Genomic DNA, 25,522 nt, shown 5'->3' on the forward strand with positions numbered 1-25,522 from the left:
TTTTCCCAGATATTTCTCATTTGTTCTCCCTCTCTATAGCTGTATAGAACATATCTTCACCTAGCAGACCTTCCAAAATTCTCTTCCAATCACCATGACGTGTCGTACGATCTTCACTTGACTTGGCCGAAGAGATGCCCCTCCTTGGACAACCCCATCAACCTTTCTAACAAGAGCTTGTTCGTGAACTTTAAGGCTCTGCTCGGACAGATTAATACCTCTAAATTAGGCCCAAGGTCCAAAAGCGTATTTTGACCATTATGCCCCCACAAGCAGTATCCAAACGCATACTACATGAGTCAATATATTGGGAAAATAAAAGGCCAACCATTGTGAATATTATTATGTGATATTTTAATACAGAAACACCTAAAAAAGGAGATAACATATTGGTTATATTGTGTTTACGTATTACCTTTTTTTACAAATGATGAAAATGTGTTTTCCAAGTTCTTTTTAATGTGTTTAGAATTTTACTTAAGATTCAGAAGGATTTTTGGTAGCTAGACAGAACCCAAGTAAAACTTACATAATTTATGTTATTTTGGTTAATATATATTTGTAAAATGTTCAAATTTTAATAATAACTTTAAAACTACATCAAGAACATCTTTGCACTTTGACATTTTAAAATATAATTTAAAATTAATATCAAAAGATAGAATTTGTGTATGTAATCGTCCCATAATTTATTTATTTACACAAACTATTATGAAGAAGAATTAATTATTAAGTAATAAAATTTGGCATCTATATATGATCAATTTTTTTATCACTCCTGAAAGAAAATAGTGCTACATTTTTTTTATAATAAATTAATACTCTTTCTTCCTTCTTCTTTTATTTTATTATTTATTATTTATTTTATTTTAATTTTTTTTGAAAATCATACTCTTACATCCTTATTTTTCTTTCTTCTCCCATTCTTATTTTCTATTTATAGATCTTGAAGCATAAAATAGGAAAAAAAATTTCCTTCTGTTTTTTATTTTCTATGAAGTTTGAAGTGTGAGATGTATAATAATTGATTACTACTTATAATATTAAAAAAAATACATAAAGGAAATCAATTATAAATGTATAATTCATTCTCAAAAAAACATTATAAATATATAATTCGATAGTTACAAAACGGGGAGGGAGGATTTAAATTTTAGATATTTCATTCACAAACTCTCAAAAGTATTAACCAATTAAGTTATAAAGCTCTTGATATATTATTGTGCTTCTTTGTGCTCATTATGTAACATAGCCAATCTAGAATTATGTAAAGGGAAGACTCCCTTAATTATACATAAACGCTGAAGTTCAGAAATATTGATTTATATATGTTCTGCTCCAAAATTACAAATCATTCATTTATTTCATAAAGCACAAATGCATGTACGTGTACACATATTAATAGCAATCTTATTGGATTATTTCCCACATAATATTGTAGGAACTGTCTATGATTGGGGCTTAAATACTGATTATCACTCTTTATTTAATTTCGAAACTCATTCGTGCTTTACTTACTCTAATAAGTGAAATACAAACCACAAACGATAAATAGAGTCTATATGTTTTATCAGCTTTAAGAAGTTGCAGAGGGAGTTGCAGCAGTAATTTCTTTGATGACTGCGTTGTAAATTTTGAGACCTCCTTTCCATTTCCCACTCCAGACTTCATACATACCGAAATAGATCTTGTTGTCAGTATTATTGGGATTATCATCAACTTTGATACTAAGAGTTTCAAGAGGAATCTGAAAGTTCCCTGACTTGGGATTCTCCAATGATGATCTTTTCCAAGAGTATTTTCCCCTTTTTCCTACCTTGGCCATCACGTAAACATGGCATCCATTCCATCCAAATGCATCAGGTGTCAATGATACTTCAAACCCTATTTCATACGTCTTGCCTTTTCCTCCTTCGTATGTACCAGTTACCTCCAGCCAAGACACTTGTATCAATTCTGCAGGTCTACCATTAAGTCTACAAAACAAAACAATACCAGAAAAGATATATTAATTAATTAAATGCATTGATATAACTGTCATACTTCTTATTATGCATGGGGATTGAATTGGATAACCATATATTTTGTATGTGTACACATGCACCAAATTATACATCAGATGTTTACTAGATTGATCAAACTAATTAAGAACAAGAACATATAAACAGTCATAAGAAACCCTAATTGTATTTCGACTTGGAATTTCCTAGGTTGTGACTCGTGACAATAATAAATAATGTTAAAGCAAAAGCACGAGCTTTCTTTTACTTTGTTCTACCTTTTCTTATAAGCACTATATTTAGATTTGAACCCAAGTGCTTAACTTCAAAACAAAAGCCTCATTCTTATGTGTGTACAAATATTGACACTAAACTAAACATGAGTGCTGTTAGTAAGGAAAGGGGAAAAAAAAAATGATACATGCATGCGTATAAAATTTTAAATCTTACTCTGTTGGTAAGCGCCAGTATCGACTGTCATTGCCCCATATGATATTGAGTTTTTTTGGAGGATATCTCGTCACAATGGCATTTTCTTCGGTCTGTATGTGTAAAAACACTGTCTTAGTAAAACATATAAATTAAAATCTTGAACATTTAAAAGCATACATGTACAAAAATACAAACATATATATCATGTTGTACAGTTGTTGTAAACATTTAACAAAGGCCATAAATATAATAGCTTGGGTTAATCAGGATACAAATTCTTAAATATGTAAAACGAAAAAGAGCAAAAGGACTGTCTACATACATAAAGAAAACAGGAGAAGGTATTTATTTAATTCAACCACAACATGTAGAGCACATTTATTATATGATTTGTTATCAAGTATTAAAGGCACAAATATAAGTGTTTGTGAGATGTGGGGGGTAAAAATCAAGGTTCAAATCTTCAGGAAGGAGGTTTTACACACATATACATTTAAGATTAGGCTAGAGTATAATTTCTATCTTGTAAAAAAAATGCACAATTGTCTTTAAATAAAGGAGTAAAAGAAAAGGAAGCTTGCAATTGTGATCAAATAGCCCCACCCTGTCAATTATATATATATAAAGAAGGTAAACAAGTTTTAAATTTCACTTAAATTAGGGAAGTAAAGTCATGTATATTTACTTATATTTATATGGTGAAGTATTTCGTAAGAAAGATGTTACGTCTACAACATTTTTACAATATTTTCACAACAAATCACAGGTGGTTAGTTGTTATTGGTTCGAATTTAAACCTAACACTAAGATTACTTTTTAGTCCTAACAATAACAACCTGCTATTTAAGATTTGCTGTAAAAATGTTGTGAAAATATTATGGACATATCATTTCTCATTTCGTAAATGGAGGAAAAGGTAATATTTATTATGTTGTAATTAATATAAACATTGATTTACCATTTGCATTCAGTATTTATCATATTAAAAAGAAATTTAACATCATGGCTAAATTTTATATTAATTTGATATGATTTACTATCCAATCTATAAAATGGCATATTTTTATATAATTTTGGAAAGAAAAAAAAACTTTAAATTCAAACATAGATAAGATTGTTTAAATTCTTTAATTATCTTGATGTATTGTAAACATAAGAGTACGAAGAGACAATATAATCTAATGATGAATTTTTTTGAATACTCATCCAACAATAAGTTATTGAATTGCAAAAAATCATAAAAAGTTATAATAAATATAAGTACGTAACAAGAATATTCTAACACGCACATGCACACATATTTGATTAATAGGTAAAATTTATTAAGTGCAATACATTATATTCCTTAATTAAAATCAAACACAGTTACATTGAATTTATTTGTTCTAAGAAAGGACAATAATATAGTTTATACATTTAAATTTAATTGAAAAACTTAATGTTACTGCACTTAAAAAACTATACCCAAATTTTATCCTTGTTAAATAATCTTATAATTACAATAGTAGGTTAATCTATACGAGTGTTAAGTATGTGAAAGTTTATAACATAAAAAATAATACTTGCCTTTGTTTCTGCTTGCACGGTGGCAGCCGAATCCCAATGAGGTTTGTTTGTACTTGCAGCCATTTGGATATATATCAAGTAGTAACTAATGTGAGTTTCTTTGTGCTTTTTCTTCTTTTCTTCTTCTTCTTCTTATAGTTTTGTCTAGCGAATGGAGGTTGAGGAGTTATGAAACCCCTAGTGAGCTTTTTATATAATAAGGAAGACGAAGAATATGCCTGCTGAAGTAATAAAGATTACCCTATTGCCTTCCACAAGTAAAGTGAATGGGAAAACATTTGAAAAGTAAAGGAATCGAGTGAATGTGATTACATGAAGGTGCCTTAGCTGCATAAAAAGAGCATATGTTCAGATTATTAGCACAAGTCATTCCAACCATAAGAAATAAGCTAGGAAGGAGAGAGAAAGAATAAAAAAGTACTTCAAAAGTGAATATATATGTATATATGTGTGTGTATATATATATAAATAAAGAAGTTTTACATTTAAGTTATATGATTTAAAATTTTAGAGTTTATTATTTAATATATTATGAATTTTTATGGATTGAATAATAAGCAATTCGATCTAAATGATTAGCATAAAAAATAGCTAAAAAATTGGATTGAATTAAATAAAGTTAATTTAATATAAAATTATTAGATTGTGTAACTTCCATATTTAGTATAACTTGAGTCAAGCACATAAGTACTTTTTATGGATTTTTAAGTTATTTAAAATAAGGTAGATAGTGGGTGAGGGAGATATAAGATTCAAACCGCAAAACATGAAATATTACAAACGATGTTATTATCATTGAGCAATTACAGGAGATAGCGCCCTATTTGAAGCCCTATAATTTTTTTTCTCCCCTAAAATAAAATTTTGAACACTTTGACCTAATTTTTTTTAAGTCTAACTATAATAAGCTTGAATATGATTCCTTAGCATAGGGCTGTCCAGACCCGCTCGCCGCCCGACAACCTGGCCAAACCGCCCGACGTTGACCCAATTCCGACCTGAACCGAAGGTCCAGTGGTCGGCAGCGGGTTACCGTTCTCAAAAACCAACGAAGGCGGGTCGAGTGGCGGGTTTGCATCTCCAAAACCCGAGCAACCCGACTCGACCGAAGCTATAAAAAAATCCTGCCAAATCCAGCAAAAACAAGCCAGATCCGGCGAGATCTCGACCAGATACGGCTAGATCTGGTGGGATTTAGCTAGATCTGGCCAAATTTCAACAATTTCTAGTGAAAAAAATGCAGATTTCAGGAAAAAAATCCAGTTTTCGGCAATGTTCTCCAGGTTCCAGCGATATTTTTCCAATTCTTGGCAAGTTTTTTGAAGTTTCCGGCGGGATTTTCCAGTTTTTGGCGAAAATTTCAGATTTTGGCAACGATTTTTTTGCAGATTTCGACTCCTTTTTAATTTTGGCAACCGATTCGACCCGATCGACATTCACCATCACCCGAAACCGAACCGACCGATTTTTCCGGCAATCAGTTTCAGGTTACTCCGCCCTCCACTTGCCGCCGGCGGGTCGAGTCTGGGTTGGGTTGGAAACCGACCCGACCCGTGGACAGCCCTACCTTAGCAATATCTTGGCCTTTATAAACCCGCACAAAAAGGAAGGAAAAAAAAAAAAAAAAACCCAACAACAAACTAATTTGATCTAAATTTTGGGATATAATAATAATTATAATAAGTCCAACAACAAAAGTAAATATTAATTTGCTAATCTTAAACCTTAGAAAAAAATTCATTTAAATCATAACAAATTCAAAATAAATCAATCATGTGGAAGATCAGTGGATGAATAATTGATTGATTGATTGATTGTGTTCATTGAAAGAGATTAGCTCATATAAATGATAATAAAGATATCAAGCAACAATTTTAGAATATGAAATCTCGTAAAAAGCAATTGTAAAACTTCATGTATTCGAATATTTTTTAATTTTTTTTAAGTGATGTTGATATATTCAAGTTCTCTTCTGTTTAGAATTTTTTAAAATTATATTTCTTAATTCTTATTAACCCCTCTAAAAATGATTCTAGAGCCGCAGGTGGCTATTACTCAAATCCTTTTATGAACGAGTTTTTTAACGAATAAAAAAATTGAAATATTTAAACAAATAAGTTTTCCTTGGTGGGGTGTAATCTTCAGGCAATTGTGCTAGGTCATGGAATAAAAGTGGGTAAATATTAGAACAAGTAAAGAACTAGTTCTTCGTCGTTGGTTTCCACTTAAGTTGCATTGTGGAATCCAATCTCCTTTCACTTTTTTTTTTTTTTTTTCCAGAATAAAAGAAAAATACTTTTCCTCTTTTCATCTTTGTGTGCGATGCCTTCTTCATTTGGTCGCGATAAAGCAAATAAGACAGCCACCCTTGTCTTGTTACGGAATATATAGATCTACAAGTTGTCTTCAACAATGTTCCCTAAAAATAAAAATAAAAAAAGGTGGTGGAGAAGTAAAATACTCTATTATCTAAAGAAAAAGAGAATAATTACTTTGCTGGTTATTGACCTTTCGTAAAGGAAGGAAATATGCCGTACACTTGTGTGACAAACATGTTTTTCGTGCCCATTCAAATTACGATTTCTGGTAATATTATTAAATAATTCCGAAATATATTGTGCTACGATTAGATAGAATAAATACTTATTTATTTATAAATCTTTAGGTTAGGTATTTTATTGTGAATTTCAGTTAGCTCAACTGATAAAGTCTCTGATAGTTGAGTAAAACATCTGAAGTTCAATCCCCGTTTACACTAAAAACCGATTATGTAAATTATTGTAAATCAATCACAAATTAAACACTTAAGCAAGTTATAGAATTATGTGTGGATTTGGGTGTGAGTTTAATATATCATCTTTACGACACTGTCACCATTGTCACTGCCACCACCCACTGATGTCACACACTTTCAAAATTTTAAAATTAAATTCCATTCTTTCAAGAGCTTTCTAATTCAAATCATATAATTTTTTTTTGAGTAAATATTAATATTGGTATTTTAAATTGAATTTATAACACAATACATAACCAGAGTATAACTACAAAATGACCCAACTTTTGAAGTTGTAGACTGGAGTTATAAATAGCGGACACTAAACACACACAACCAATGTGGGATAAACATCTCAAATCATATAAAGTCATTAACCAAAAATGCGATGTGGCTTAGAGCAACGTAATGTTTGTATATAATAAACACACACACACACACACACATATATACTAGCCTCATTGGGTGTAGCCTTTTAATTTTCTATTTGAGATTTAATTGTATGTTTAATCATATTATGCATTTGAGGTGATTTTTTTTTAAATTAAATGTAGTGAGAATAGAGAGCAAGGGAAATCGAAAATTAAAAAGAAAAGGGTAAGTCTTGATAAAGCGCAAAAAAAAAAAAAAAAAAAAAAGTGAGTGATTGAAGGAATATAGGAGAGTTGGAGCGATTCAATTTTCTGAATATTGAGTTCGAAAACTAATGGGGAGTTGTCCTATTTTGTAGGCTATGTTTTAGGTAGGAGCTAGAATTTAGGAGTTTTTAAATTAACAATTTTACATATATAACCTTATTATTTAAGCTTTACGAAATGGTAAATTTGAGTATATTTTGATCATCAAAATTGAGGATCTCAAACAGGAGAAGCCTCTTAAATAGTTGTAATAGTGTCTGTGTGTGTATATATATGTTAAAATAATTTAGAGTTTATCCCCCTATTTTTGACAAGGATATCTTAAACCCTACAAAACCCATTACCTAGAAGATGATCTCAAATTCAAATCCAGTGTACCTTAATATGAATAACACCAATTAACTGACATACGTCACATACCTAAATTTAAACTTCTTTTTCCCTTTTACAAGAATTTTAAACCTTATCTTAAAGTTAGGCACTTCAGGTCAATCCAACTAGCCACTACTTTGCACCCATGGACGGCCTAAAAGCTGTATGGAAACGGTTTTATTCCTATTCCTCTCTATCTCTTTCGGCCAAGCATACTAGAGATTCAGCAGCTCAGACAATTAAGTGTGGAATCTAATTTTATGTCACTACCTTCATATTCTCCTTTATCCCCACCCTGTTATGTTTATTTTGGGATGTACTAATTAATGATGAGTTGAAGAATAAAAGGAAAAACAAAAACAAAAACAAATTTTTTTAAGAATAATGCTTATAGATCACTAAAGTCGAGGGAAAGTGAGTCCAGACTCCAGACAAAGAAATATTGCAAACTTGCAAAGAATTTAAACCAAAGAACACATTTCTATGAGCTATGAACATTTGAATTACCAAAGGGAAATGAAAAACGAAAAGAACAGAACAGTAGGTCAAACACCTATTAGATTCAAAACCAATTCCAAATTCGAATATGTAAAAAGCTTTTATAGAACCAAAAAAATTAAAATATTCATATGTCCTGTGAAAAAAATGAATGAGCTATCAAAATTCAAAGCCAAACACGTATTCAATTTCTACACCACTTGAAGCATTTCCACCCACTTTTTGTGTGATTGATTCGTGCTGCACCACCTGCAAAATCAGTCTGGGACCAAAAACCACCTCCCCCGCACACAGCCTGCTATCGATCCAACCAATTTGCTTTTCAAAAACCCATCTTCTGGGTCCACTATAAGACAGTATAAACAAAAGTGACATGCATGGGTTTAAATTTTACAAGTTGGGATTCAAATGGCAAGGTCCCTTCCCATTTGGATGGTCATATGAACGATATAATTGTTCACCATGCATGCATATGGAGTATGGACCATCCCCTGATGTGAAATCTAACTCAAACGCACAAATGATCTCATAGGACCCTTTTTGTTGTTCTCTCACTTAAGGATAATCCAAAGCCATTCAAAATTTGTAGCAAATCAATAGCACATAGCCAAGTACTTGGAAGTAAATGTTTAACATTTGTTTTCTTGCCAACCATTTAATTAGGACCAAGCCTTGAACCAGCTGTATAATGAACTCGCTGTATAAATGGTGAAATTCCAGGAATGTCAAGCAGCAATTTCTACATATGGTGGAAGTATAGAGAAAGCTACACTGCTACAATGCATAACCAAAATTAACTGGAAAAGTTAACTTTTGGATTAATGAATGAATGAACAAAATTTTTCAGAGACAGTCAAGGAAGAGGAAATTGAACATTTACGTTCAGTTCTCAAGCAAACAAAAATGCTTTCCACTTATGAGAAGCATACAAATATACATACACATCAACTCCAAGGTTCAAGCACTTGACACAATTTGATGTCTTCCCTCCATGTCTCAAGCACCCCCGAATCAAGTGTAACTGATAAAGTATACATATCCAAGTCTTTATAAGGTTCAAGCACCTAACACAAAATATGATGTCTTCCCCTCATGTCTCAAGCCCCAAAATCAAGTTTCACTATGAAAGAACTTCAAACAACAATAATAATTATGCAGGAGCCAACCCTGACATTTTTTCTCAATATGTTTGGAGGTAGAGGCATCACCAATCAACTTGCTGGAAAGAGGAAACAATACAATGAGGACTATCCCAAGATTGATAACCTGAATCCCGATGGAAGCCTACAGGCTTTAAGTTAGTAGAAGGCGATCATCACTTAAAACCTTGATTTTTATAAAGGACAAAGCAAATTCTTAGTGCTGGGAATACAATCCTATGTCCTTCCTGTAGTGTTTGACTGACAGAGGCCCATTTGAAGGTCCAACATCCATGCTATTTTGCATGTATGAGATCAAGGTTGAGGTACTCCAAGTAAAATTTTGCCAGCTCTTTGAAAGCCAGTTAATCAGCCCAAGTTTGGACTGGACCAGTGGACCTATATTTTCTTTTGAAATTTCGCACTAAGAACAACTTCTACCATCTATTATTGATTAAAAAGATATTTGGGTGCATCTCAAATGGTTATATAGTTTCTTTTCATAGAAAGTGAAGACAAGGCTTAGCTTGATCCTATTAGAAGTTTTTTTTTTTAACATACTGTTGGGTGTGAGTCTTTAGATCTTTGGAAGAATCATTTAAATCTTTTAGGCAGAATGGCAAATCAGAAAGTCACCAGTCATAAACTCACAGGCCCTATCCAGAGAGGAGAAAGTAGAGGGGAGGTTTGAGAAAAATTTTGCTACAGGCACATATTTTGGAGCATCAAATTATTTTTTTCTTGAAAACTGCAAAATCTTTTATGGAGAAAATGCTAGTGAAAGACTTAATTGGGGCTTTCTTTTGGAATGAAAACGATGAGCTATAAGTCCTATACCAATCGGAAACTTGTTAGATTGAGACCTATGAAGATAAACACAGCAAATTTACTTCATGCACGAACACATAGACATCTCAATACACATTGAGCAGGTATATGGATAGACAATAGACAGATATTGACAGAGAGAGGCAGATAGATTTATAGAGATGAGTAATTACTTAATTTCAATAGAAGAAACTGCTTTAGAATAAGTATTACACAAACAGTGGCTGAAGATGACAAAACACTCCCTGCAATTATCGTTCAATCCATTTTCTTCAGAGCCATAGATGCAGAAACCAAATCTTCAGCAGTCACTGGCTTGTGCAGCTGCATTCATGCACAAAATTTTAAGTAAGGTGGCTGGAAGAGCCTGTGAAACCCTTTTACTCGATTAATGTCAACTAAAGCTAATGGTATTAACTATTAACCACAAAATAATCACAGAAGGTAGGAGAAGATTAATAAGATTCATGGGATTATTAATTTAAGAGATTGCCGAATTGTATCTTATACACAGACATCTGCATAAATTCCTAGTTAAGAACATTTGGGAATTCAATCACCTGCAGACAAAATAATTCCAGCTTGATATGAGACAGATGTCACAAAAAAATATTTCCCAAACACCCATCTTATGTGAATGTAACTGAGATAACCCTGACCTATTTCCAACCTAAACTAACAGCAAAAATAATGAATATGATTTAGCTGATGACCTCAACTTGACAGAAATAATAACCAGGCCCTTACTACCATTCTCTAACTAGGAACAAAATTAACATATCACTCAAATAAATCCAATTAACTTGTCAGTTCACAACTTATTTAGCACAGCTCAAAATTTTATAGTGAGATTAAGATGGCAGTTAAAATTGACCCAAGTATCATATTTGTTCCCACAGATATAAACTTCAACCTTGTTTAGTTAGCATATATGAAGAATTTTTGTTCATAAGCACAACTGTTTTCTGTGTCAAATATATGTCTCAGTTTTCATACAACACTCAAGTAACAATACACGACACACGGAATTATTTTTGCAACAAGTCTAGGGACAACATTTTCCACAACTATTGACATTGTCTATTGTGATTGGTGCATGACAAAAGTGATATCAATGGTGGACCCATGTGAAGGTGGTGTTACTTCAATCACAACACACCACCTTAACAATTTGTGAAAAAAAATTGTGTCCTTGGCATTGCTCTTGTTTGTGTACCAAGTTTTGTGTTTCTGAACAACAGTGATGAAGCAGCAACTTACCGCTTCGGCAACAGAGAGCCAGTGAAAAGAACGGGAAAAAGCATCATCATTTGAAGGGAGGGTGTCATGATTCCAATATGTCAGATTTTGAAATTTTGCCTTCACCTCCCAGCAGCTTGAGTTTTTCTCTTCAGACATATCAGAAGCTTTTCTCTTGACAAAACTCTTCTTTCCTATGACAAAGCCTGCAGAAGACTAACTAATTAGACAAGAGGAACAATGTTATAAAGAACAATGTAAAATCCAATATAAGTTAGGAGGGCCATTAAAGACAGCAAAAACAAGTACAGGAATTAGAGCAAACCAGGTGAAATTAATCATATAAATCAAGCCAAGCAAAACAAATCTTATAAAACTGATGTAAATTTCACGTAATCTACTTCGGAGCTACACCAAGGGTAAGAAGCTTAGTGAGGCAAGAGCTTAGACTAGGCTAGGGTGTGAAGAGACGATACAATACAAGCTACCATGTAGGATAGATTGATGGGAGTATAGCAATAACTAATTGTAAATTTTATTGAGAGTCTAGCTTTATAACTATGTTATTAAATTGTAATTCTCCATATTGGCGAGTCATCATCAGAATTTCTTTTACCCTCGTTCTACTTAATATAACCGTATAATGCAAAGCCTAAATGTAACAGCTAAGCAGCTTATCCTCTAAAATGTTGAGTGAAAATGAGTAAACAGCATGTCAGTGTCAAGGGTGCAATGAAATGAACCGATGTCCCTAGAAAGGTCCAAACTGTTTATCTTGTGCAATATGGAGTGGGGCAATCATAGAAGAGAAGAGGGTGTCAACACTGAACAGTGTAGGCATTAGTTCGAGACAAGATGGCAAATGGCAAATGCTTTTTTTTTTTTTTTTGAGGTATATGATATTCTAGTATTAGTCACAGTTATAGAGTTTTTCAAATGAAAAGGCCTCTTTAAAGATATCAATGCCCTAATCCTAGTCAAATCCCAAGTCCAATCTTACTTGGTGCGCAAGTAAAGAAATCCTAATATTATTTGTATCACAAGTCTGAGAATGGGTTTTGGGGCGAGGTGGGGGAGATGGATTAGGGCCTGTATTTCTATAGTTAGATTCTCAGTACTGGTGAATGGATCTCCTGTGGGTTTTTTTGGTAGTTCTCATGGTATTGGTCAAAGGGATCCCCTATCTCCATTGTTATTTCTCTTGATTAAGGAGGTGTTGAGCAAGTTGTTGAAGAGAATGGAAGATGGTGTTTTTTTTTTTTTTTTTGGTGGTTTTTAGGCAGGGTCTCATAGACAAGGAGGTTTGAAAATTTCTCATCTTTTTTTTGCTGATGACACTATTTTGTTTTGTGATGCTTCTAGAGAATAGTTATTATACATTTGGATGGTATTGATTTTTTTTTTTTAAGCTATTACGGGCTTGAGAGTCAATGGTGGTAAGAGTGAGATTGTGACGGGGGTGATGCTGGGAATTTGAATGTCTTGGTCCATGTTTTATGCTGCAAGGTGGCTAGCTTGCCCATGACTTATTTGGGCATGCCGCTTGGGGCTCATTATAAGGACTCATTGATATGGAACCCTATTATAGAAAAGATGGAGAGGCGACTCTCTGGCTAGAAATGACTATGGCAGGCTTACTTTATTAAAGAGTACCCTCTCTAGTCTTCCCACCTATTTTTTATCCTTGTTTACTATTTCCCAAGTGGTGGCAGATAGACTAGAAAGGATTCAGAGGAATTTCCTTTGGGGAGCCTCTGAGGATGTTTTTAATTATCATTGGTTGCTTGGGAGAATGTTTGTTTGCCTGTGGAGGATGGTGGTTAGGGGATCTAGAGGGTTGGGCTGTTTAACCAAGCTTTGCTTGGTAAGTGGTTATAGCGTTTTGGCCCTTTTGGGAAGGAAAGTAACAGGTTATAGCGTCAAGTTATTGCAACCAAGTATGGTGAGGCTAGAGAAGGCTGGTGCACTAGAATTGTAAGAGCATTAGAGAAGGAGCAGAGAAGTTCTTTGGACAGGTAGTGTATAATATGGGGGAGGGTCATCGTATCAGTTTTTGGCATGATCCTTGGTGTGGGATTACTCCTTTAAAGGACCTTTTTCCTGATCCGTTTACCTGTTCTCAGTCTATAGAGGCTTGGATTTCTGACCTCATTGTATCTGCCTCAAAAGGGAGAAGTAGGAGCTGAAATTTTCAATTCCGTCGAGCTCTAGAGGATTGGGAGCAGGAAAATGTTTTTTCTTTCATTGAGTTTTTGTATTCCTCTATGCCGAGGGGTGAGAGGATGATACTTTGACTTGGAAGTTGACTAAGAACGGGGTGTTTGATGTGCGCTCTTACTACAAGTTGTCTGGTCCTCTCAATGAGGTTTTTCCTTGGGAGTGTATTTGGTGTGCAAAGGTGCCTAAACAAGTGTCTTTCTTTTATGGACAACAGCTAGGGATGAGATACTGACTATTGATAATTTAATTAAAAGAGGTCAATCCTTGGTTAACACGTGTTGCTTATGTTCTTGCGATGGGAAACCTGTGGATCATCTTTTACTCCACTGTAAGTTTTCTCATGCATTATGGAGTGCAATTTTCGAGGTATTCAGGATCCATTGGGTATTTCCAAAGACAGTTAGCTCTCTCCTCTTTGCTTGGAGAAATTGGTTTGGAAAGCATCTGTCAACCATATGAAATATGGTCCTATCATGTTTAATGTGGCTGGTTTGGACGGAATGTAAGACACGCATCTTTGAAGACAATGAGAGAACCTTAGATCTTTTAAAAGCTCTTCTCTTTGGTACCTTGTTTCAGTGGGTGCGTATTTGGGGTTTTACGAATTGTATTTTCATTTCTGAATTCTTACTCTCTACTAGATTAAGTTTTTAAACCTGCTGTATTTTTTCTTGATCAGAATGTTCACCGTCGTGAACATGATGCGCAGCATTTTTGAATAAAAAGTTTTATTACCTATCAAAAAAAAAAAAGGATTTAGCCTAATATAAATACCCATTAATGGATTCATTGTAATACACAAAGCTTAATAGTAAAGACGTAGGATGAACATGTCCATTCCCATCTTTACATTAATTGATTTTCTTCAATTTCTATTTTCAAATGGTATTAGTAGGCCCAAATTAGAGGCTTACTGTGGGTGGAGTCATTGATGATGATGATGATGATGATGACTGAGGCATTATTTCCACAAGGAATTAAGGAAACATGGATGATGAGATGAGTGTAATTTATAAAGTCTATAAACTAAACTAAACAAAACAAATTGGGCACACAAGTCATTAGAAAAAGACAAAGGTTTTTATGTAAAAAATTTATAAGATTATTCACACGTATTATAATATTTAAACAATTTACGTGATTCAATAACAATAAAAAAAAGGTCACTCCCGACCTGAGTCCTGACTAAAAGTAGACCTGAATGGTCTTTTTAACCCAACACGTAATGGGTCAAACTGGTTTGGAGTTAAAATGTTGTATATATTAAAAAATTATTATTAAAAAAGAAAAAGAAAAAGAAAAAGGGGGAGTACTAACCAGAATAGGGGTGTGGAATTGGAAGAGTAGTTCCGAGCAAGTTTCTTCCTCGGAAAAAGGAGTGTTGAATGCCGGTGGTGGGTGTGGGCTTTGGTTTGAAATAATGGGAAACGGAGGAAGGCCCATTGTACTTGACGGAGCAAGGGAGTTGATGGACCTTACCGCTCACATCTTCTTCTTCCTCTTTCACACTCAGATTGATCTCCGTTTCCAAAATTTCCATTTCCATTTTGCCTCTGCTCTTTCTCTTTCACTTTCACTTTTCTTCTTCTGCCCTTTCCTTGTTTTCCCGCGCTATTCCATTCTTTACTTGAGTCAGTCAGGGTCGGCTGCCTCTCACCCTACCTATCTTCTCTCCAAAATAAGCTTCTAATTAAACAATAGTGTTATTTAACATTGACTCAAGTATTTAGGTGCTTTCTTTTTAGTTTTTCATTTAAGATTTTATTACGTGGATCATTTTTTTACGGGGGAAGAATTATATTTTTTAGTTAAATAATTACGTGATTAAATTTTAAGAAAAAAAAATTTTAAGGACAGTACCTAAATTGTAACTCAATTTTGTCCTTGTAAGGAACTAATCTAACACAAAATTTAATTCAAAGCAAAAAGATAAATGATTTTTTTTTTCTAGAAAACATAAGAACCAAATTTGACTTTTTAGAATTTAATTTTTTTTTTTTGAGTAATTATACTTTACTCCCTTTAAGTTTTAGAAAATAATACTCCACTCCAAACTTGGAAGGAAAAAAAAATATTTTTTCTCCCTTCATATCCTTTTGATCAAACTCTATTAAATTGATGTTAAAAATGTTGCATGTTAACTTATTCTTTGCTTATGGGCAAGTTTTCAAAATCATCACTTTTAAATTTAATTATAAAGAATAATAAAATATTTAGTATTGACTTTTTTTTTTTAATAGTTTTTCAATGAGTTGCAAAGAGATTTGTCATTGCAAGTATTTTGGTGCTTTGATAAACTTTGTTTTATTATTCTAAATTTTTCGGTCATGTTTTTACTAATCATTGTTAAATTTTGGTAAAAATAATTTTATAGAAATTTAGAATATTTTATTACTAATATAAACAAAAATGGGGAGAATGTTATTTTCTTCGAACCTCAAGAGAGGAGTATTTTTTTCCCTTGAGGGATGTGAATGTAATTACCATTCTAATTTTAAATTATGGCATCCTCTATCTCACAATCCTTTCACATTTTTTCTCTTTTTAAATAAAGAAATAATGTGTGTATTGGGTAGATACATGTGGTTGAATTTAATTGACCCAAAAAAAAAATTCTTGGCAGTCCCTCAAACTAAGGTTGCGTTTGGTATTGGCTTAAAAGGTCAACTTTTGTTACTATTTAGCTTATTTTTTGCGACTATTCATAAGTCTCATTGCACTATTTGATATTGTTTATTAGTCTCACTGTACTATTTCAGCTACATTTTAACATTATCTACAATACTTTCAAAAAAAAGTTTTTTTTTTGGCTTATATCAAATGGACTCTAAATCAACCAAATTACCCGTTCCCATCTACATCCAGCCTCACCCGCATCTTTTTAGATTTTGTTGGCATATTCAGTAGCTTCACCAAAAATATATGAAAGATGATTTAAAGAAAGAGAGAAATGCATAATCCTACTTTTATATAACATTTTGAGATTATCAATGATTAATATATGATAGATGTAAATATGACCAAATGCAATATTAATGAACATATTTCCTACAACACTTTGGGAGTATATTGTAACCCAAACCAGGGTGTCAAAATCTTGATCTAGAAAGATCCATCTTCTGACATGTATGAATCTGAAGCCTTCTTAAAGATCACTGTTTGGAGTGAAGTTCACAGCTCATTACTTGACTCCACACTTTCTTTTTGCCCGAAGGACAAGAGAAACTCTCAGTTCTCAGGATCAGTGAACATAGGGCTATCAAGTTCACCCATACTGGCAGAAGCAAAAGACTCAAAAGATTCCACCGTTGAGAGGGAAGAAGCAGAGTAATCCGAATCTGTGACAACTTCGTCAGGCAGCATAATGTGGTCTTCATCAACTTCATATGTTTCTGACTCAGATTCAGCTGATAGTAGTTTATTTATTGCCAACTTCGCAGTTTCAACAAACCATTCATCCTCAGGGAGTTCACTGGTGAGACATGCAGTTTTTAGGTTCTAGTGAAATAAGGGTGGTAAAAGGAAAGGGAAATTGGAAAGAGAGGGCATGCATTACCTTTGCGGATCTATGCCTCTAGCAGAAAAGGTCCTGATTGCACGAGCAATAATGGCTGATGCAATCTGGTGCACATGCCGAGATGGGTATCCAGCAAAACGTGCAATTTCAACAGTGAAGTGCATATCAAGAATTAACTGCCAAGACAAATTCAACTCAGACCTAGAGAGAGAGAGAGAGAGAGAGAGAGAGAGAGGTGTAATAACAGAGCTAATTCTAGAAGATATATATTAACAATATAATGAATCAATGGGCCTGTAGACATTTCCTGGAGCACCAGAAACATTGATAGAAAATATTCATACTACATCATCCAAAGATTGCCAGACCTCCCTTGAATAAGAATAATTGAAAACTACAGAACTTAGAACTAAAACAAAAACTTAAGTAGGAGGCTTTTGGATGAGATTCTAACTGGAGAGAACATTTAATTTCTACTTTTAATGTATATATTTTGACTGGAAACAAGTACAGTTTGGATGGAAACAAGTACCTGCAGCAACCCAACTGGCTGAATAGGGATTGAATCATCCTCAAACACCCCCCAAAATTCTTGTTCATCAGACAACCACATTACAACTGTCTCTGTTAGCCTAGCTAGCAAAATTTTCTGTAGTTTGTCTTTCCCAAGTAACACATCTCCAGCCACAGTAGCCAACTGCTGTAGCTTAACAAATAATGCCTGCGATAGTAACACATATCTCAGCATTACCTCCACACAAGATATTTGGTGGTAAGAAATGTGTGCAACGCTCCAACATTGTGATTTCAAAGTAAGAGAAATTCAAGTCTTAAAGAAACTTGTTGGGCATCCATACTATATAATTAACACTCAATAAATCATCATTAAATAATGATGATACCTTGAAGAAAAGTTATTTGTAAGGAATTTTTTTTATTTTTCTTTGCTTAGTTTTGTAATTTGCTTTGTTCTGAAATTGAACTTTCACGCTTCTCTACAAGATTTAGGTAATCCTTTCATTAAATATTTATTGCAAATCTCCACTGATTTATATAGATTACATGTCTGAGTAGAAAGAATTGTAGTATTGAGGGCTGAAATTTTGCATGATATAGGTTTTATTTTTTATTTATTGTATGTTATGACAATAGTAAAGCTTTGGTGATTGTTTATTGGGAACTAGAATCAGTGACACAGCTTCAAATTTCATTAAAAGGTATGTAACTTTTCTTTAAGGTATCATCATTATATTAAGCCCTAAACGTGTAGGTGTAAGGAATTTTTTTTTTTTTGTATCGGTAATGAATGACTTTAATAAGATACATGCCACATCTCATGTACACAGGTAGTGTACTAGGAAGGCCAAGAGAATCAATAGAAAGTGCAGACCAAAAAAAAACCCTACAAGCAAAGAAAAAGACAATGTATAAAACTAAGAGGAAAACAACATTATCAAATGTTCAAATGGAAGCATTGGACACGCAGTGTAGCATCCAAGGACCACAGAAAAACACTCCAACATAAGAGACAGAAGGATGACCTGAAATGGAAGCGAAGGCAGAGAATCAGAGTCCCAATACAGATCATTTCCATCCTCACTCAAGTAAATCCTTGCATTTAATCGTGTTTTTCCTTCTCTTGAATAGATGAAACTCAAAACATACTGCCGACAGAAGTGATCTTTAAGCTTGTCGAATGAGGGCTGAAGATGGCGCCTCCAATCTTTTAAATCTGTTGTAGTGTTTGGGCTAGGCACTTCTTCAGTGGGCCCACTTTTTTGTTCATTGCTTTCATTCTGTCGCTTCCAAATAATCATTAAAGCATTTGGTAATAGTTCGTCTAAAATGGTAAATGCTATTCCCAATATTGCAAGCTGTTCCGAATCTGTTTCAGCTCTAAAGGGTATGACTTCTTTCAGCTCTGTAAGATTGTCATCATCAGAGGGACTTGGCAGGGCTTTGATCAAAGCATCCATGTATGTATCAAAGAGCTGTGAGACCCTACTTAAAATGTTTCCTCCAAAATGTGTAATGGCCAAGGGGGTTAGCTGTTCCAATATATCCTGTATGGAATTTTTGAAGTCCAATATCAAGTTATAAATTGATTATCAAGTCACCATAAACTATCTGAGCAGTTTCCAGAAAATCTCTTGATATTCACACTGCACAAAGACTTCTTATGCAACTATGCACTAGCACATGTGCATGTACAACACGCAGAGAGAAAGAAAGAGAGGCACCAACATGACCTTCAAGTGCAACCTTCAAATTCAAAACGTACCACCATGTGTACTAATTATAATTCAGTTCTCAAGCACACACATATTAGAGACACTGACATAGATACCCAAGATTTAATGAACATTTACAAATAGAAGGGCATGTCCTTATAAGTCTAAACGTATACATGTGAAATGAATGCATGTGAATTGAATTGACTTAACCAATTATTATGCATCAAAGCTTCATAACAGAAGCTGAGTTTTGCAAGCACCAGTATGAAATACAGCGGAGAAGTAACTGCCTTAGAAAATTTAATAAACCCCAATTGAGACATAGTAATACAAAACCCTACTGTGTCAATACCCAACTATTGGTATCATAATATGATCAAATAACTATGGACCACAGGACCAAATTACCTTAAGACTTCAGTGAATCATCTTAAGATGACTTATATTTCCTCTAGAATTTCCTTTCCCCCCTTTTTTTTTATTTAAAAAAGAAAAAGGGAAACTTTTTCTAAAGTGAGTTAAAATTACATGGTCCAAAACCATCTAATGATCTAAATCTTTTAGGTGGTACAATATAAGTAAAAATTGTCAATACCATGCATAAATAAACATCTAAATCAATAATGTGCTTATGGTATTAGTACAAAGACAAAATTGATTGCTCTAGTGATAGCCAAATCATAATGAAGCAGGCCAACTTACTTCGACAATGCACATAAATCTCATGCCGCTATCAGCAAGAATGCTTTCTGATGAGGTTCCAAAAGCAGACAATGAAGATACAAAGTGAGGTGAGACTAGCAAGCTCTCATCAAGTTCCACCAAATCAAAAAGTAGTCTTCTAGCCCGTCTAAAATTTAACTCTAGAACTTCTTCAATGTAAGGTCGCAAAAGCACCAAAAGTAATTTTGACAGTTTCAGGCCCTGTGATTCCAACATTGAGCAGTAGTTAAGACTAGCCTGCACACAAATGCTAGCAGCTCGTAAAGCAGAAACTGTCTCAGAAGAGGGTGCATTCTCTTTCACCAACCGTACAAAATATTCGATTTCCCACTCAGCCCATTGAACGATTCTGTTTGTATAAATGGGATTGTCGCCAAATATTGAAGCAGACTCCTTTGTTGTCAGTGAAATTATAGAAAATACTAGCTTAGATAATGTAGCTGAAAAAGTTTTTGGACAGAAATAACATGAAGGAAGAAGAACCTCAATGCTCCTTTGGAGGCGCAACTTATTAGATTTTAGTAGTAAATGATGTGCCAAAGGACCTTTTCCAAGTTTTATCAAAGCAGATAAGGTTGCCTTCATCTCCTTAACACTAACAGATGGTTGTTCAATAATCTGAACTAGCTGATCCTCAAGCATTGCTTTTCTTTTCAAAAAAGCACATTTGTACTGTGACACTTCACCTAGTGATGTATCTCCTGAGCCTTTCAGATCAGGAGAATTTCTCTCTTCAGCATCTAATGCCTCTAATGCTTCTTCAACTTTATGTTCAGCCAAAAGAACATCAATATGCTCCAAAAATATCATCTTCTCATCATCTCTTTCACTAGGTAAGGGATCTTGAAGTTCAGAAATTTCAGGGTCTTGTTGTGGTTCATGGTTGTCTCCATTAGATTGTTTCCACTCTTCCAATTCACGGCATAAACCAGTCATCAAATCCTGCACAAGGATCCCTTGAGATGAAATATGCTTTTGCAGCTCAATCAATTCATGTTCCATTTCCACGGCCTCTTCAGATATCCTACAATTTATTGTTTAGATCAATTCACATGTATGTAAATCTGACATAATGTTAACAAACCAAATGATAAAATAAACTACGTATTCTCTGTTAAAGCTTCCAGGCTTGAAATTGCTGAAACCTCCTAACATTTTCCTGACCATTGAACCTAAGAATAAACTCCAGTTGCCAAGGCAAAAGCCAGAACCATTTTCTATGGCCTGACAAGAGGACTTCATCTCACACCATCGACAGGATTACTATGGTATCAGCCATGAAGTTCTCATAAAGACTTCAAAATCCAGTACCCATAAAATCTCTCACAAACACATGGACTAAAACATAAGTATTTTAATATATTAGCCAAGGTCAAACTTCCAAGTTCCAACATTGCCGCTTTCAGTTTATTATCAAATATCTAGTTTAGTTAGGAATGTATCATATGAATTTCTCCATTATTTTATCAGTTGCCTTGTCTTCAGAAATACTTTTTGCTTGTTTTAGAATAATAAATTAGACACTCATTACATCACCTCAATGGTTGGTCAGAATTAGTAAGGAGTAACTATGGGTAACACTTGCTTCTATCTAGCATAAATAACAAGAGTCATTTTTGATGGGATGACTATGACGTTCTTTCCAATTTCCTGATATGCAGTGAAGGGAGATGTGCTTTTAAAGAACTTCATAAGCCCAAAATATAGAAAAGATCTTCAAATGCTTCTTCTATATCATTGGCTAGGAAGCATGGACACTTCATTTGAGGTATTGTACCCGTGTCGGACAGGGGACACGTCTGGAACACTTCTGCACATGTGTCCCAGTCATGTCTTTTTTTTTTTTTTGAAAAGTTTGCTGGACACGGGAGGGACACTTATCTTTTATTTCTTTTTAGTTTCAATTGTGAACACGTATCTAGTTATCTTTTATTTACCCTTTTAAATCTTATTCTTGGTTTGAATTCTAATTTCTAAATATCATTTTGTTAGTCATGAATTTACTTTACTATCTATTATTGCTCTTAAATTGATATATGTTTAACAGTGATATACTTGCTCATACTGAGGAGTAACAATGTAGAAACCATCATTTCTATTACCTCAAGAAAGCTAAGTACTTTGTTTGCATATTGCCACATAAGTTCTCTACTGCATCCTTTAAATCCAAGAGCTCACAACAAAGCTTTCTTATTCCCTGCACAGATTGACATGTTTAGCTTGTAGAATTACAAAATAAAATTAGTCATTACATCAGAAGAGATAATATTAAAACAATAAAATTAGGCATACTTCTTACACTTATTTCAAAATTGGGTAAAGGCATCAGAAGATAGCCCATTAGAAAAATATAAATGCTGTGGTATCTGGACAACACAACTTACCTCAAAATACAGAAGACCCAGATAAAAGAAAGTAGCTTTAGATCCAAAAATTATGCAAGGCAAGACCAAGGTAGAATAGTGGTAACTTTCAAACAATTGAATTGAGAAATAGGAAATTTCTAGTGTAAGATTTGATAGAAAAAGTTAACCTTGGAGTAACACCAAATACAAAAGAATCTCCAATGCTTACATTGCACTTTAATCATGAACTGGAATCACTGTAGTGTAAACCAGTATTGAAAGGAAAGTCCAATCTATTCACTTTATGCACAGTACTAACTCAAAAATAGAATATACCCAGATAGCAAAAACTGATTTTTCCCACATATAAACTTCAAAAAATGAAAACCCACATCAAAAGAAAGAAGTTTGTTGAAGCACATAGGAAAATAAACAATTTTATTCAACACATAAATTGGAAATGAGAAATTAGAATGGAGCTAAAAAATGAGATCAGAAACATGATTGATAAAATGGGAGTTGGGAGGTGGTAAAAGGAAAGAAGAAAAACCTTTTCAGTGTGGGATTGGTAGAGGGAGTCGACCTTCGACTGTGGGATGATTCTTTCAATTGATGGGAAGTCATCATCTTCTTCACTGCTCTCCATTTTACACTATTTTATTTTCTACCCTCCTCCTCCTTCTTCTTCTTCTTCTTCTTTTTCAATTTTCAGTCACTGATTTGAGATGTTAGAGAGAGAGAGCAAAGGGGACCATTTATGTCAAGCGTCAAGTAGCTAGTAGCTAACGGGTTTGCTGTGAGTTTGGTAATTGGCCCTTAGGAAACATTGCTTTTTTCTAAGAAGCCACACAAGCACTATGACCTTATTGGTTTGTGAAGCCGCCAAACCTGTCTAAATGTAATATCACTAATATGTAATGTGGATGTCTATGTCTACTTCTTGGAAACAGGTTGAGTTTTGGCCGACTTTTTTTTTTTTTTTTTAAAAAGGTAATTACAAGCTAATCCTGCAACTTTGACTCTCCTTCCCCGAAACTCCAAGTACTCTTGTGCATAAAGAAGTGTTAATTTAATTAAAAGGCCTTTGACGAGTTTTGGCAGCCTTGGATTGTCAAAGTTTAAACTCAAATAAATAACTTGGATAGAAAAATAAATAAAAAACTTGAGTAGAAATATATTTGTACTTAAAAAAAAAAAAAAAAAACTTTTGTAAGGATGTAATTATGATGGAGATGCAAAATAATTGAATAAGCAAGAAACAAAAAATTGACATACCAGAACTAAGTTTTATTTTTTATTTTTTATTTTAATGGGAAACCAGCACTAAGTAATATTATGCTAATCATTATATATATATATATATATATATATATATATATATATATATATATATATATATATAAAATTCAAGTTTTCCAATAATTCGGAGAGTAGAACTTTTGAAACATTGATTCTCCTTATTAAAAAAAATGCAATATTATTAAACTACAAGACAATCAATAAAATTATTGTGTTGATCATTTAATATTTTAATTCTTTTAAATCCTACAATTTAATGAATATTTGGCTTGGTAATTTCATGTGCATATTTTTAACTTTTTTTCATATTTTATTGAAAGGTAGAGAGTTACGATAATTCACTAATAAAATTATTGTCAATTATCAATCATTTATAACTTAATAACTCAATACGTTACGATAAAACGTGTATAAGTAAACTTACTCAACATCTAAGACTCACCTTTATTTTTAAATAAAATAGATCCAAATTATATTATAATTACTTGAATTATGTACCAATTTTCATTTCAATTTGATTTCACATACGAGATTTTGGGTCAAGTGTTCATCTCATTCAAAATTCTCTTTGTTTTGGTTGAAACTTCAATGAAAGAATGAGTTGTCTTTTGTCTCCTCGATGTGGTGAAAAGAAGGGTTTTGTCTTTTTCTTATGAGTTGGCAACGTGAAGCTGAAGCAAGGAAAGTAAAATTTGAATTTTTGTACACATGTCCTTTCCTGTTTTCCCTTCATCATCTCCTCTCTTTTTTTTTTAATATTGCAGTGTAACTTCTTTATCTCTAGTTAGTAGTTAGTATAGTCTTCTTTTGGTTCGCTCTTTTTAAATCAAAAGTTTGGACTTGTAGTAGTGTGGACACTGTAAGTTTGTAACTCAATGACCCAAATGGACCATTTAGTCATTTGTGTTAGATTTTTGCCTTTCATGGCCCAATTTGTGTAGACAAGGACTTGGGTTTTGATGAAGAGTGCATTGTGCTTTCAGCCCAATTCTAAAGACGAGGAAAACCTGGGCTCTTAAGCAGTAGAGAGGTGTGGCCTTTTATGCCCGTCTCATGACTCTCATCTAATGATGAATTGGACTTTTGAGTCCATTACGTGAGGTGATGAGTTTTTAGCTTTTGAGTCCATCCTGTATTGTGGAGAAGGTCTGGACCCAATTTCTCAAGAAACGTGAAGACCTTGGGGCAAAAGCCCAACTCGTGTAGCCTTAGGAAAAAAAAATTGCTTTCTTTGGGCCTTGGGCCTTAAGCTAATTTGACCCATTATTCAATATTTTTTTGAATTTTCTACACATAACTTTTACCATAACTTGCTTGCTTAAATTCAACACAAATTTTTAATGGAATTAGACAGAATATTTAAATTTGATAAATTTAAAACTTATAATACTCAATTGAAAAAAGTAAAATTAGAGGATTAAATGAATTCAATCAAATTTAGAATATGCAATTTGCATTTTAGCCTTATTTATTTGTTATGTACATACTAGCGGGATGTAATTGTTCAATAAAATCATATCAAGCGGCTTAAGGCAGGTAAAAAAAATTCCCCAAGGTAAACTTATAAAGTATAATTTGTAATTTAATTTAATGAGATGTGCTACATTTACAATAATTTCACAATAAATCATAGTGGTTTGTTGTTATTGGTTCTAATTTGAACCTACTACTGAAATTACATTTTTACTCCACCAATAAT

General features: G+C 33.4%; 3 protein-coding genes across 3 annotated transcripts; all 3 read right to left on the reverse strand.

Moving 5' to 3' along the window:
* Nucleotides 1–1,307: 1,307 nt before the first annotated feature.
* LOC142641967 (protein PHLOEM PROTEIN 2-LIKE A9-like) lies at nucleotides 1,308–4,166 on the reverse strand. Its single transcript, XM_075816293.1, has 3 exons — nucleotides 3,999–4,166; nucleotides 2,451–2,542; nucleotides 1,308–1,976 (listed from the first exon to the last, which is right to left on the reverse strand). Exons 1-3 carry the CDS (start codon nucleotides 4,059–4,061, stop codon nucleotides 1,577–1,579), a joined length of 555 nt encoding a protein of 184 aa, XP_075672408.1. The 5' UTR covers nucleotides 4,062–4,166; the 3' UTR covers nucleotides 1,308–1,576.
* A 6,232-nt stretch (nucleotides 4,167–10,398) lies between these two features.
* LOC142643736 (uncharacterized) lies at nucleotides 10,399–15,403 on the reverse strand. The gene is made up of 3 exons (XM_075818447.1): nucleotides 15,023–15,403; nucleotides 11,507–11,691; nucleotides 10,399–10,570 (listed from the first exon to the last, which is right to left on the reverse strand). Exons 1-3 carry the CDS (start codon nucleotides 15,249–15,251, stop codon nucleotides 10,505–10,507), a joined length of 480 nt encoding a protein of 159 aa, XP_075674562.1. The 5' UTR covers nucleotides 15,252–15,403; the 3' UTR covers nucleotides 10,399–10,504.
* Nucleotides 15,404–16,669: 1,266 nt separating this feature from the next.
* On the reverse strand, nucleotides 16,670–23,288 carry LOC142643411 (exocyst complex component EXO84C). Its single transcript, XM_075818026.1, has 7 exons — nucleotides 23,075–23,288; nucleotides 22,282–22,376; nucleotides 20,159–21,203; nucleotides 18,764–19,285; nucleotides 17,755–17,943; nucleotides 17,262–17,398; nucleotides 16,670–17,177 (listed from the first exon to the last, which is right to left on the reverse strand). Exons 1-7 carry the CDS (start codon nucleotides 23,168–23,170, stop codon nucleotides 16,934–16,936), a joined length of 2,328 nt encoding a protein of 775 aa, XP_075674141.1. The 5' UTR covers nucleotides 23,171–23,288; the 3' UTR covers nucleotides 16,670–16,933.
* Nucleotides 23,289–25,522: the final 2,234 nt, after the last annotated feature.

This window comes from Castanea sativa, chromosome 7 (genome assembly GCF_040712315.1).
Source record: "Castanea sativa cultivar Marrone di Chiusa Pesio chromosome 7, ASM4071231v1".
Taxonomy (NCBI): Eukaryota; Viridiplantae; Streptophyta; class Magnoliopsida; order Fagales; family Fagaceae; genus Castanea; species Castanea sativa.